The sequence below is a fragment of the Phaseolus vulgaris genome, chromosome 10, assembly GCF_000499845.2.
Source record: "Phaseolus vulgaris cultivar G19833 chromosome 10, P. vulgaris v2.0, whole genome shotgun sequence".
NCBI lineage: Eukaryota > Viridiplantae > Streptophyta > Magnoliopsida > Fabales > Fabaceae > Phaseolus > Phaseolus vulgaris.
In genome coordinates this window covers 36,429,119-36,443,160 of record NC_023750.2, presented here as the reverse complement: position 1 = coordinate 36,443,160, position 14,042 = coordinate 36,429,119, and the positions used below count along the sequence as shown (strand labels likewise).

The window sequence follows — 14,042 nt, the reverse complement described above, 5'->3', positions numbered from 1 at the left end:
GGCTGGGAAAAAAATTTAACGATGGTACAAAAAACCAAAAGGATTAAAAAAAGATCACTTTATTCAATAATAATGATGTAAAGTAAAAATGAAAACAGTTCGGGATCTAAACATACAAACATGGCATCTTTTAGCACACAAGCTGAATTGCAATTCAAATACTGTTCTTCAGGATGTTCCTAGTTCCCTGTTCAAGTAGTCAATGAACATCCTTTTTGCACTGTCTGCATCAGAAGGGGGTGGTGGCCCACTTAAACTTGTTTGCCCTGTTAATTTTATGAAGGTGCGTCGCATCCTACGAAGCTCCGGCAGCCCAACTGACCTTGAAATGTTGATTACAGGCAAGTCTTTTCCCACCGAAACACCGTTAAGGGGTCCTCCAAGAGCTTGAGATTGTGCTTCTACTATAGCATTTGTGACCTCTTGTGTTGCTTTGTCCAATTCAAAGAGAGAATTTGCATCAGAAAAACGTGTGGTTTGAGTGGCAATAGTTGGTTGCAGAATCTTAACATCCCTGGTTTTGGAGTCCACCTTTTTGGTTAAGTAGGAAACAGCATCTATAATGGCAGAGGAAGATTTCTCTGTCCCTTCTCTGTGTGGCCATAATTCAAACAATGGAGAATCCCACCTGTTTCTTCTTTCTGGTTTCTCAAACCTTCTCACCAAATCTTCAAAAATTGAATCATTATAATTGACTTCTCCTTTCTCTCTGCGCTCTTCATTCCATTTCCTACAAAAGGTTTCTTCAACGTCACAGTAGACCACACAGTATCTGATTCCAGAAGCTCGAGCCAAGCACCATAGCTCGTATCTGTAACCCTTGATGTTATTCAAAGAATCTACTATGATGATACTATCTTTGGACACAGACCTATCTACTTCTGACCGAAGCACCCCTCTTAAATTCTTCTCTGAAGGCATATTTGCATAGCTTTGGTTACGATCAAGATGAAAGCAAGCTTCGTCTATGATTCTCACGTTATGTTTTGATTCTGATTCCTTGAGAGCTTCAACAAGACAGAGTGCAGCTTTGGACTTCCCGCTGCATGGCTGCCCACACATTACAACCAGTGCCATTTGGAAAGAATTTGTGTTATAGTCTGATGATAATGATCTCTCTTTAAGGACACAACCTGCAACATATCAATGTAAGACAAGAAGTCAACAGCAGGAAAAAAAAACCCATCAAGAACATAAATCTCCACTGTAAATAATATCTAAGCTGATTATCATCACCCTATCAGCATGGACATAATTCATAACAAGAAAAAACCCCAATGACAATCAAAATCTGTTAAGAGTGACACACAACAATATGGCCCAGTTCACATGAACTTCACAATAAGGACTAACAGAACAAGAAAATAAGAAATGAAATAAACTTCTCTTGTTAAACTACTTCCACTCACTTTAAATAAGCTAAACGAGTTTCTCCATAAGTTGTTTCTAGAAGAGAAAAATAAGACAATTTGAAATTAGCTTCTACAAGTTAAAATTAGCTTACGCATGAGCTAATCCACAGAAACTCTCCTCGTATAGCTTTTCCAATATATTTTTTTTAACTTATCTATAAGCAAATTTTAGCTTATGGAGAAGTCAAATTCCTTTTTTTCTTCTTATTTTCTGCTGTAGAAGAGCTTATAGAGAAGTTCATCCAAACAAGCCAATACTAGGTTAGCGCATGCTAATTCAAACAGAGCTAAGGTATGCATACCCAGAACGCGACTCCTTTCAATCTACATAAATCTCAAGAAAACCACACTCTTTATAAAAGCCATTACACAACACATAGACCACCCCAAGTCCATGGTCCGGCCAATCTCTACCTGACATGCAGTAGAGTTTTTTCTCAATTAACAAGAACAATACCCAACTACTAACTAACTACGTACACAAATACCATACCTACCACACGTTCAAAACACAATCAAGCAACCAAGATTCTCATCACATACAAACTACAATTGTTTTGGTGTTAGAATTAAGGCTAGTTGAAAAATTGCGTAGATAGATAAAAAAAATTGGGGCTTTTTTTTTCTCTATAGAATATTCAACCAAAATAAAGGAATAAAAAGCCACGGAAGTCATTATCATATTGAACTGAACTCGTTTCATAGGAGAATGTTACTTTCTACAATCATACTGCAATTATTATCATTATTTTATTTTTTTTGAAATGTGAAGATGAGAGCAAACCTTATTCTCATTCCATGTTACAGGCAGCAATAAGTGCGATTTGAATGTAAATGAGAAATTGAGATCCCAACTAGTAATCTGAAATAAAATCGGTACCTTTACATACTGAGAATGAGAGGTTGAGAAGTGCAACGTTCAACCTAGAAACAGAGAGAGAAAGATGGATGATTTTGGAAGGAAGAGAGAAGAAAGGAGAATGGAGGAAATTGGGGATTTAGGGCACGCTTTGAAGTAAGGACATCAATGCTAAACGCTCTCAGAGCTTTCTCAACAAGGGTTAGTTTTATAATGTTATTTATTTTTATATAAATGATTATAAACAAGATTGCTTAATTATTAAAAATATAAATGTTTTTTTAACCTGAAAAAATAATTTGAATCCCCTAAAAGTGAAATTGCAATTTTATATTGGAATCAAATTAATAGTTAAATCTTATATTAAAACATGTGGCTCACTAAAAAAAGAAAATACATTGAAGATGCTACAAATTTAACAGTTAAAAAGGAAAATATATTGATAGTATAAACTTTTTACATTGATAATGTATAATAAATTTGTTGGTTTTTACTTTTAAAATTATAATAACGATTATTTGTGACTAAGAATGATGTCAAATTATCATTTTCCCTATTAAAACACGATTAAGTTTTAATCTCGAAAATTTCCTGAAAATTGAATCTTAATTAAACTAATTTCCAATATATTTTCATGAAATTTTTTAAACCCGTTATTACTGAAAAAACAAAGTTTTTTATTTTTCATTTCAAGGACGCACTTAAAAGTTACCTTTTGTTAAAGCTAAAAGAAATTATAAAGTAGAAGTTATTTATCGTTTTTTATTTTTGAAAATTATTTTTAGCTTGAAAGTGGTTTGATAAATTTTTTAAAGAAATTATAATTTTTATGAAATATTTAAACACAATAAAAAATACTAAAATATAAAAAATATTTTAATTATTTTTAATGAAGATTAACAAATATATTTTACTATGGAAAATTTCTTCTTGTACCTCTATAATTTTTTTTCTTCCTCTCTAACATTATTATAATTATGTAATTCTAAAAATATCATTTTGAATTTGTATTTAAAATTTTATAATTTAGAAATTATTATCTAAATTCAAAAGTACTTTTGAATGATAAAATTCGAAATATAAATTTTATCATTCTTAAATGAAAATTAACTTTATTTTATAAAAAAATAATATTTTTATATAACTTGAACAAAATGCAAACTTAGAGTAGTTATGAAAAAAATAAGATTTTTCTTTTTTATCTAATATCTTTGATTTGTTCAATAAAAAAGACAACCAAGAAAGGGTAACTTAACCTCCATCTCAAAATAATCTTAATGGGTGCAAGAGTATGTAAGAAAAAATTATTATAATTTGAAGTTGTTAAAAAAAAAGAAAAAAAAAAGTTAATGTAAAGAGGCTTGGAATCCAAGATTCTCTTTAAGAATACACAAAGAAACCATCAAGGAATATTACGCAACGTAATTAGAGAAAAAAAAACATAAAATTAGATATGATAGATATATCATTCAACTCAACTATCATAGTCAAACGAATTCCCATGTTCTTGTAATTGTTAGTCAAAGTGTATATTTATACTTCAAAAGACCCTCTATTCAAGTAATTTTATTTTAGCATCCAAATATCACTTTTAAAATATTATTCTCTAAACATTGTGATTGAGAGTAGTATGTGAATCAATAGAGTGAAAGATACTTATGAGAAGACGAAATAATCATTTTTAATCTAAGTTTCTTTTTAAACCAGTATTCCTAGTGTTAATTATTGCAAAATGAAGTCTAACAAAACCTGAAATGTTTTGGTCTATAATGAAGGATTCATGATCGAATCCATCACATAAGCAAAGCCTTTTCTTTTTGTTCAAAGAGTTTCTTCCTGCACCCCCAACAATTTTCTTGAAAACACTTTCCAGAACAGACTACATTTTGAAATGTATTTTTCAGAATAACTTTTTCAGAGTATATTTTGAAAAGCACTTTCCAAAATAAGGACAAATTAGATGAGAACATTTGGTCATTTCACCTATTTGATGAAATGCACGAAGAACAAACTTTGATGAGGTGGAGAAAAAACTTTAATAAGATGCAGGAAGAAACACCCTACTCAAAATACATGCCTTGATATTTTTAGGGGTTTAAGAGGTAAAGCAATTTACTTGGGATGTTTCTTCCTGTATCCCTACATTAATGTGAATTGACAAAATTAACCTGGAAAATGTTTAAAAACCCTAAGCCAACGCAAACTGCCCTCCTTGTTTATTCTCTGCACTTTTTGTTGACACTGTTGCAAGCAGCGGCAAACATGGTGGAGAAGGAATGTAAGTTTATTGGCAGAGTTGCAAATCTGGAATTGAAATGGAAAGTGTATGATTATAGCATTTCAGAATTGAAAGTCCATAACTGTTACCCTAATTGGCTTTCGGAAGCCTATATTGGCTAAATCTGTGAACAAGAAAAAGGACACCATGCATGGATGGATGTGAATAGAAGAGTGAAAAGAAAAGGTGTTGTGCCCACTAATGAATGTGCAGTAAGTAGTCCCTTCTTATTTTCCTCTCTCACTGCTCCTTCTTGTGACTGCCATTAACATTCCAAGATTGGTTTGATTCACTTCCAAATTTCCTTTTCCGGAACAACAGACTTACACAACACCCCTCCTTCGGGAATTCATTTATCTACCTTACAGAGTATTCATTTCAAAATTTTGAATAAAACTAGCAAGGTAATTTTGATATTTTAAAGATTGTAGGGTGCAAGAAGAAACACCTTTTACGCTAGTCTGCAACTATAAAATGCTTTATACTTAAAAATTATTAATTATTTTCTAAGTATTATCTATAATAAACTTTAATTAATATAAAAAAATACTTTTAATCTAGTTAGAATTCTCTAATAAATTAAAAAAGTATTTTAAATATATAGGACTTAAAGTGCTGAAAGTCAGGGTGTCCAAAAATGTTTAAATGAAAATCCCCAGTATTTTTATGCTTCTTACTGAGGCTAGACTCAAATTTGGATATAAATGAAATTTAACTTTATTTAACAACACTTAATTCTCCGAAAGTTCGAATGAAACTCAGAAAGACAGCCACCTTTAAACTACAGTAGTAAAAAATAGTCTAAATTACATGGAACAAACTGTGATAAACTCTTAAAAAGTCGAAAATATCACAACGAAGTTATAGCTAATCAAAGCAATTGGATATGAAACTGAGGAGGCTAATAACATATTCTCATTCTTTGTATAGGATCCTAATCAAGAGCAGATAATTTTTTTCAATAAAGACTGCACCTTAGAGTGATGGAAGCAAGAATCATTCCTCTGGATCCTCAAACCCATATAGTTAAAAACATGCCTCCCGAAGAGATTCTGAATACCCGTACTGCCACTTTTCACATATCAGACACGGACCAAAGATAAGCTTCTCTATCTCTAGCTTGTCTCTCATTTGTTCTCTTGAACATATCCTTTTCGAACCCTGCAAACAGCAGTGATAAGTCAATCATTTAAGCCTATTTCCATGAAAAAAGTACAAAACCTATGGTGAATATGAACCAACCATTACTACGATCAACACCATCCCAGTGTCGTCCGGGCCTTATTCCATACCGATTTGAAGCAGCATCTAAACCTCTTTTTAACCAGCTGTGATTTGGAATATCCTGAGGGACTACAAAACCTGATTCCTTCATCTTCTCATTTTCCCCCAAGTTTGGAAGAACAGGCTCTGGATATTTTTTCTACAAAACAATTGACACAATAAACATGTGAGAACTGATCAAACCCCATCTCACACATCAAGCAATATGAAATGTTTTGCATTACCTTTACAAGATGTGCCATCGGATCACCCCACCTTAATCTCTCCTTCAGCATTTTGTCTAGTTCAGGATCATCTCTGAAGGAAACAAATGCAAATACAGCATAAGAGATAGGGAGACGCGAAGGAAAATGGAACCTTGATCAATGACATAAACATTGCATCTCAATGACAGTACTTGCTCTCAATGGGATTTTCAGTAACATCCAAATAATTTACAAATAAATTTTCATGCTGGTACATGGTAAGCTAGGTAATTATATAGAACTACTAATTACCCCCTAAAAAACGAAATTATGTTCAAACAGGTGTAAAAAATATCATCTCTTTTGATTATATACATGATAATCCAGAAATGATGTAGGAATTACTTCCGGATATATTTAATGATGGACATGAATTTCTATTTAACTGATAGTCTAAATACATGAATGAGGACCAAAAGTAAAAGTTTTATCTTCAGGATTCTGGAGCCTAAAGTAAAATATGTCTTGAAGAAGATGGATCATGAAAAAACAATTGGGCTAGATATTATAATCAGCAAGGCATTAAAGAGTCTAGGAAAGAGAGTCACGAGTTCACTCACAAAATTCTTTTAGCAAGATTACCAGGTTTAAGAAAATTTCAAACGAGTAGAGAAGCACTTAAATCCCTATTTATAACAAAGGAGATATATAACTTGCACAAATTAAGGGATTAATCTCATTGTGCATTGACACAAGCTGGGAAGAGTTGATTCGAGTCAAGAGTTGCTTGTTATGTTGCATTCATTCCAATAGCTGAATCAAGAATAATTTGATCCAAATATGAAAGTTTTACTTGATGTGTCAAATTATTCATTCCATTATCCATATCAGCCTTAATCTAATGTAACATCCTCTTAGAAAAAAGAGCTTAAATAATTCACAGGTATGGAAAATCCAAGCATATCAATATCAAACATGTATCCGATTTTGATATGGGGGATGCATGTATTAGTGTTTCATGGATTAGGAATTTTAGTTTTGCAATTATATATTCATGTTTTATGAATTTTTATGCATATTTATATTTGTATTGTACAACTTATTATAATTTTAAGAATAATTGTCACCAACTCAATGTATCCCATATACACATGGTATTTTTTATACCCCATATTATGTTTGTGCATCATAGGTTGCTAGAATACTATGATAACAAATTTAAACAATCTAGAAACCATGTTCCCAAGTACTTATGTATACCTAGTCCGTGCAAAAGGCTTCTCCTTCTCAAGTTCTAGTTCCTTCAGCCTAGCCTCAGCTTCACGCTTTTGAGCTAAGCCCTTGCCCCATTCTATTTCTATCTCCTGAAAAACACAAAGATAGCCAAGAATTCAGCTTACCAGTTTTCATGGGAAAACATGAATAACATCAATGTTCTGACATATACTTGAGATTTTAGAGAACGTAGTGAGTCTCTTGCTACTCACTTGTGCATATATTGTAGTCATATATAAAAGGTGGCATACAAAAGAAAAAAAGAAAAGAAAAAGGGAATAGGGGTCAGCCTATGACCCTTCCAAGATAATACATCAAAAAACAGCTTTAAAAAAAGCTGAACAATAGATAAAAAGGTTATTTTAACACACATTACAAGTAACATTCAACTTCAATTACAGCGTAGGGACAAAATGACAACAACAAATATGACACGGTTTATTGTCCTTTTGATGTAATTGAAATATTAATAGAAATAATATCCTTAAAAAAGCACCAATAATATATTTTAGTTAATAAGTGTTTTCATGGAACAAATAACTTACTGCTCCATTTTATTAGGAAATTTTAGATAACTCACCCAGTCACACTATAATAATCAGTCTACTGTTTCGAATACAATTGGATCCTTTCATTTCTTTTGTTCTACCAAGTTAACAAACCTCCTAATCTGTACTTTTCATGCTCATTGTATGTAAACCTTACAAAATCATCCATGCAATTATGCTTACTGCAAATTACCAAATCAATCTTCAGACCATCATTGAATTTCCAGATAGTACTCCAGAAAATATCCAAGTGAACAAAACAAACTAAGCAAGTATCTTTTTGACCATTCATTACGTACAAACAAAAAGTGGATCCTCAGAAAGATCATACTTTCTTCACATATATGATATGCATCCAATTACACATTAGAAGCATAGAGAAAGCTACATCTAGAAACGATAAAACAATGCTACAAAAATTATGCAGTGCACCAAATACCTTGGGTTTTTCTTCTACTTTCTGTTTTGACTTCAAGTATTCCTCCTTCGAAATGCGCACTCCTGCAAAATTCAGCATGATTCAAAAGTTCTTTGTATCACAAAGACATCAAATCACATTGAACAGAAACATCAAACAAAAACTGACTAAAATTCCAACCTTTTATTTTATCACGATAAACAGGTTCAGCACCACGTCCACTGATGGAAGGGTCCATCTTGTTAAATCTGCACAAAACATAGCTATCAATGCCATGGAGCAATGTGAAGTACACCAAAACTTCCATAGGAAGACAGGGAGCGACAAGCATTGATACGTGTATAAATGAAATAAGAGTTTCAATTGTACGAAAGGGGAATTGCAAGATTAACCCCCCACCCCCAAAAGCCAACCTTAGACAATGAAGAAAAGTGACAAACGGGGTTATTTTTAACCCCTTTTATGAGTCACATCTGCTACCTTTGTGATTTTAAATATTTTTTGGTATCATAGCAGCCACAAAGTTAAAACAGAACACAATCAGGAAAATTATAGCCTTGCAATGCCGCTCAGCCATAATAGATAACTAAGGCATAACAGAAAGCATTTTTAGTCAGAATGAGGTTTACCAAGTACGTTAGTGACATAATAATAGTCCTGGGCTTCTACGTAATAGCTTAAGATTTTGGAAGAATTTGTCTCAGAAATGAAATATTTTATCAGTTACCTATATCTTGATAACTGAATTTTAATGTTGATTGTTAAATGTTGAAATATAATGTTATTTTATCAATATTTACTTAGTGTGTACCCAGCTTTAGGGTTAGGGTTTTAGGCAAGTGTCTTGCCTCTTTTTGTATCCACATATATTTACATCAATAAGAAACACAACACTGCAAGAATATATACACTGTTTTCCTATTCATCCTATTTGTTAATGAAATATTTTATTAGTTACCTATATCTTGAGAACTAATTTTAATATTGATTGTTAAAAAAGCAAAAAATACAATAACACATACTAAAATATACTAGTAACAAACAGCTAACAGGAAAAGGAAACAGGCATTTCACTTAAATTTTGTAAATAGAATAAGAAAAAGATCACATACTTGCTGCATCTAGTTTAAGTGTTTAATTAATCCCTAAAGCTAACAGACTAGGAAAATTTGATTGTATATGCTGTTTCATGAGACTGAAAACTTCTCCCAAGTTGAATCAGAAAAACTCCTATTCAAGTGTAGCTATATTCAATAAGAAAAAAACAGCCTTTGTTTCTGATCATGGCGGTATGATAACACTTTTGTCCAAGCCAAATAGAACTATCTCAGTATTCCATAGTTCCATAACCACACAAAAAACAAGCTTATAACTAGAAAGTATACATCAAGTAAACATTAACATGTGCTTGGAAAACATTACAAAACAACTGAACAATTACCTCAACATATCATCGCTCTTCTTTTTGTCAATCTCGTCCCTGATATCCTTACCAGAAATTAAACCTGTTTTACTAGCTGGATTTGATGACTCCTTGGTATTTTTCCTTGGTGGAGCTAGGTCAGGATCCAAAGATGGATGTGAACCAACTTTAACTGAAATACTAGGTGAATGATGGCGAGAAAGATCAGACGAACCCAGTCTTCCAACATTCTTCTGAATTTTCCTTGGGGGTGAAAGGTCTGACACTACAGATCCATGTAAAGCATCTTGCGAAGGAGAATCGTGACGACCGTGTCGAGGCGGAGATAGATCTTGAGGTGAACGGCGGTTAGAATAAGAAAAACCTGATCTTGCAACATTCTTCTGGATTTTCCTCGGGGGTGAAAGGTCGGGTGCCACAGATCCACGCATAACATCTTGAGAGGGAGAATCATGACGACTTCGTCTAGGCGGAGAGATATCTTGCAAATCAGAAGTCTCATAATCATGCTGGTCTCGTCGAGGAGGAGAGAAATCTTTGGGTGAACGACCATGAGAAATATCACGCAAACCAGTTCTTGCAGCATTCTTCAGGATTTTCCTTCGGGGTGAAAGGTCTGATGCCACAGAACCATGCAAAGCATCCTGAGGGGGAGAATCATGGTGACCTCGTCGAGGGGGAGAATCATGGTGACCTCGTCGAGGGGGAGAATCATGGCGACCTCGTCGAGGGGGAGAGATGTCTTGCAAATCAGAAGTCCTATAATCTGGTGATGGGGTGTCATTGCGTTTCAACTGTTGACCAGGTGATAAATCAGCACCTTTTCTTTTACGAGGAGGAGAAATATCGTTGTTTGAGTCAATATAATTTTCCGGGTTAGAAGAAAGTGAAACCCAACCACTTCCATCCTCAGATATAGCATGATAAGGACGTCTGGCCCTCAGCTGCTCAAGCCTCTTCATACGCTTCACATCAATGTCTTCATCAACTTGTGGTTTCTCTTCATCTACATAAACCAATAAAATATGGCTAAATGAAATAATAGTATACCCAAAAATCAGTAATGGTAAATTCTCTAATATGAATAAACATTTATATTTGTATTACATACCGGATGAGTTATCATTGTTTTCTTCTTCAAGATCTATGGGTTTCTGCCACGTGGGATCCTCATCCACGACTAATAAGCCAGTGGTTTGTGGTTGACTTTTCTTCTTCTGCTTCTTCTTCGTTTTTTTCTTCTCTTCTACTGTGTTAGTTTCATACCTTTTCAAATAATCCTTCAATGAATTGGACCCCATTTTTAAGTCAACAATGTCCACAGTTCAGCCTCTATAGTTACCTACGATAATGTAACGTATATTAAGTCATGCTTCAAAGACTTTCAGAAAGTACGAAATAGTAAAACCGAGACACTAATCTATATAACATCCAACCATAACAAACTCATGAATGACTTCAACCTAAAATTTAAAAATCACTTTAAGCTAATAAAGATAACACTCGAGGCAAAACTGAAGGTCTAGTTATTGGGATACACGATGCAGGACTGCATAAGAGCTAGGATTCAACAGGCTAAGCTAAAAGTCTACTTGGCCAGTTAAATGTAGATGTTGGTGAACTAAGGCATGCATGGTTATCAAAATCGCATGTTAACTCATAACGAAGCATAATCAGTAGGCTCGTGATCTCGCTAAACTCACGAGCTTCCAATCAAGTTGGCGAGTCCAAAGGGGATTTCTTTTTTAACCCAAAACAACACCATTGATATAAAAAATCTGACCGCAAGTAGGTTCCTTCTTCTCCTCCACCTTGCGGATCAGGGTTCCCTGATCTGATCTATATCTGCCACAACGTGTTGTTTTCTTCTTGTAATAACAGTTAGTGAACAGAAAAAAAAAGGTTAATTCTGTTAGATGTTGCTGATCTAATTCTGGCTAAGGAAAACAGTTGTTCTGTTGGAAGCCAAAATTATATATAGAACCCTTGTTCTGTCTTGTCAGGCAATAAGAAGTTTTCATGTTTCTGTATGCTCTACAGTTTCTGACCATTGAGAGTCAGTTAAAGCAGTCAAAGTTGAAACATACCAATTATACAGTTAGCTTGGGCCGTTTGGGGAGAATGGTGACCACAAAAGAATTAGAAACCCGTATGGAATCTTTGGAGCATACTTTCAGAGATGCGCAAAAACCAACAAAGAAATTTTTGGATTCGCTGCAGCAAATGTTAGAGGGTAGCATTTCTTCCATCGCAGCTATGAATGGGGGCAAGACAATTTTGACTACTGCTGAAGCATTTTCTGACACAGCAGATTCTGGTTGGTCTGTAATTGAACGTACGCATATTCAATTTCTGACATTTGACGGAACCAATTTTCGTGACTGGAGAGCAAAGGCCGAGCAGTTTTTTGAATTAGAGTCTGCACCAGAGGCACAACGTGGGAAGTTATTGCTTTTATCCACATGGATGTAAAGGGTTTTTCATGGCAGAGACATTACATGTATCAACCCAGCTTTAAGAAAAAAAATCTTGGGAACAAGAAGGAGATGTGGCATATCAATTTGATGACAGTGCTATTGAGATTCTGTCGCGGAATTATCAAGATTGCAACAAGAAGGAGATTTGGGAGAATATTTGGAAGCATTTGATTCTCTGTTGGCTCGTGTAGTAGTGTCCTAATCGATGGCACCAAGTAGTAAAAATCCACAAACCAACAGTCTCTGCAGGAACCTGTGCATATTGCAAGACTTCAAGTGGAAATTTTAAAAAATTTGGAAAAGAAAATGCAGCAAAGAGTGAGCAGTTTTGAAACACAAACAAAATATACAAAGACATGGTCAGCTCCGGTAAATTCACAGACAAGTCATTCAATAACTAGTCTGCATCAGAATCATCCTATTCCGTCGGTCTCTACATCAGCAACTGCAGATTCTAAGGGTAACACATCAACTTCTATATCTAGGAAGGAAGTTAGAGACAGGATTACGAATTGAGAGTGAGTTAGTGCAGTTGAAGTTGAAACATACAAATTTTGTAATTGCAACACTTCTCCGGTCACGTCAAACTCACCGTCGTTTCGCTGAGTAGTGGTGCGTCGTGCTCTCTGGACGCGGTTCTCCCTGTTCGCAATTCTCTCCGCCGCGGTTCTGAATTGCTTGGGTGGTGTTCTGCTCTTCCCTGCTCGTGGTTCTTGCGCTATATACAGGGTTCGGCGGGAACAATAAGAGCTTCACACCTTCAGTGATGCGTCGGGGACTTCAGAGCATAGGCGGCGGCGCGAAGGGCGTCAGAGTCTGGGATCGTCGCCGGCGATTACTGTTCATAGAAGATTGATTTTGGGAATGGCGGAACGAGAAAGAGGGCACGACCAATTTTTGTGTGAATTACAAAATTTGAGGTATTAGGGCACGAGGGAACCCAAGAATTTAGGGGGAAATAAAAGGAATTACAAAATTTTTAAAAAAATAATCAAATTTTATCTTGGTTAAAAATTAAGGCATTTATTTGAAGTTATGGTGTTATTTTTTTAGAAATGTAATTCACTGATGAAAAAATTATTCCAGTACATGTTCTGAAATATGTAGTGTTAACTTTTTATATCCATAAGAATGTTTTCAAGTTCTAAATTAATCAAAATAGAAAAATGGAAGTTATAACAAAGATTAAAAAATATTTTTTTTTTAGTCTCATCAAAATATAAGTCTCTGTTTATTTTTACTTTTAGAAAAAAAGTGTTCATTTTAATAAATTAATCATTACTTATTATACTTTTTAACATATTTGCATTAACTTATTTAATAAAGCAGAAGTAGAAAAAAAAATCAAGTTTTTACTTTTTTTTTAGTTAATCAAAACACATGGTAAAAGAAAAAAAAATTTAAAAAAGCTTTTTTTTTTTTTACTGTAGACAAATGTTGTTTATATAAAAATCACTTTTTAATAAAAAAAATAAACCCAAAGAAACACACTCTATAACTTAATCACCCTCTTAAAGAAAGACTAAAGAGGAACTAATTTACCTCATAATAAAACATAAATATTTTGTTATAATCTTCTAATAAATAAATAAATAAAAACATTATCACTTTCGTATTTTGAGAAATGCAAAAATGTTCCAGTGAAACAAATGTATAGCATAAAGATGATAAGTTAAGAAATCATTATATCTTGATTCTATATAAAAAAATATTTAATATTTGTATGTGAAAATCCAAGAGTATCATAATGCAGGAAATATAAAGGTTTTAATATATTGGTTAATCAATAATCATGTTGCCATATAAATGAGATTATTCTAGGTTGATAAGATACAGATTACAAAGTCAACAAGCAACAAATAAATTATGCTTGAATTAATATA

The 14,042-nt window shown here is 33.6% G+C and overlaps 2 protein-coding genes across 6 annotated transcripts; both read right to left on the bottom strand.

Annotated features, from left to right (window-relative positions):
- Positions 1 to 43: 43 nt before the first annotated feature.
- LOC137818577 (protein KTI12 homolog) lies at positions 44 to 2,508 on the bottom strand. 2 transcript variants are annotated; one of them, XM_068622087.1, is made up of 2 exons: positions 2,293 to 2,508; positions 44 to 1,133 (listed from the first exon to the last, which is right to left on the bottom strand). In XM_068622087.1, exon 2 carries the CDS (start codon positions 1,075 to 1,077, stop codon positions 169 to 171), a length of 909 nt encoding a protein of 302 aa, XP_068478188.1. In that variant the 5' UTR covers positions 1,078 to 1,133; positions 2,293 to 2,508; the 3' UTR covers positions 44 to 168. The 2 variants fall into 2 exon arrangements, with proteins under 2 accessions (XP_068478188.1, XP_068478189.1); XM_068622088.1 differs by having other exon boundaries at positions 2,197 to 2,454.
- A 1,520-nt stretch (positions 2,509 to 4,028) lies between these two features.
- On the bottom strand, positions 4,029 to 13,131 carry LOC137818575 (uncharacterized). Of its 4 annotated transcripts, XR_011082095.1 has the most exons (12): positions 12,752 to 13,076; positions 12,181 to 12,412; positions 11,770 to 12,101; positions 10,794 to 11,024; positions 9,701 to 10,688; positions 8,440 to 8,507; positions 8,281 to 8,342; positions 7,279 to 7,382; positions 6,058 to 6,130; positions 5,792 to 5,972; positions 5,524 to 5,710; positions 4,029 to 4,575 (listed from the first exon to the last, which is right to left on the bottom strand). XR_011082095.1 is itself a non-coding variant. In XM_068622084.1 (11 exons), the coding sequence occupies exons 4-11, from the start codon at positions 10,981 to 10,983 to the stop codon at positions 5,625 to 5,627; spliced, it is 1,752 nt and encodes a 583-aa protein (XP_068478185.1). In that variant the 5' UTR covers positions 10,984 to 11,024; positions 11,770 to 12,101; positions 12,181 to 12,412; positions 12,752 to 13,047; the 3' UTR covers positions 5,243 to 5,624. The 4 variants fall into 4 exon arrangements, 2 of the variants coding, with proteins under 2 accessions (XP_068478185.1, XP_068478184.1); XM_068622084.1 differs by lacking the exon at positions 4,029 to 4,575 and having other exon boundaries at positions 5,243 to 5,710; positions 12,752 to 13,047; XR_011082094.1 differs by lacking the exons at positions 11,770 to 12,101; positions 12,181 to 12,412 and having other exon boundaries at positions 12,752 to 13,091.
- Positions 13,132 to 14,042: the final 911 nt, after the last annotated feature.

Excerpts from the sequence above, each read along its gene's own strand:
- LOC137818577 (XM_068622087.1), bottom strand. The coding sequence starts at position 1,077 with ATGGCACTGGTTGTAATGTGTGGGCAGCCATGCAGCGGGAAGTCCAAA.
- LOC137818575 (XM_068622083.1), bottom strand. The coding sequence starts at position 10,983 with ATGGGGTCCAATTCATTGAAGGATTATTTGAAAAGGTATGAAACTAAC. Across the intron at positions 8,343-8,439 it reads TTATCGTGATAAAATAAAAG|GAGTGCGCATTTCGAAGGAG; the intron begins GTTGGAATTTTA and ends TGAATTTTGCAG. Across the intron at positions 6,131-7,278 it reads AAGCCTTTTGCACGGACTAG|AGATGATCCTGAACTAGACA; the intron begins GTATACATAAGT and ends TGTTTCCTTCAG.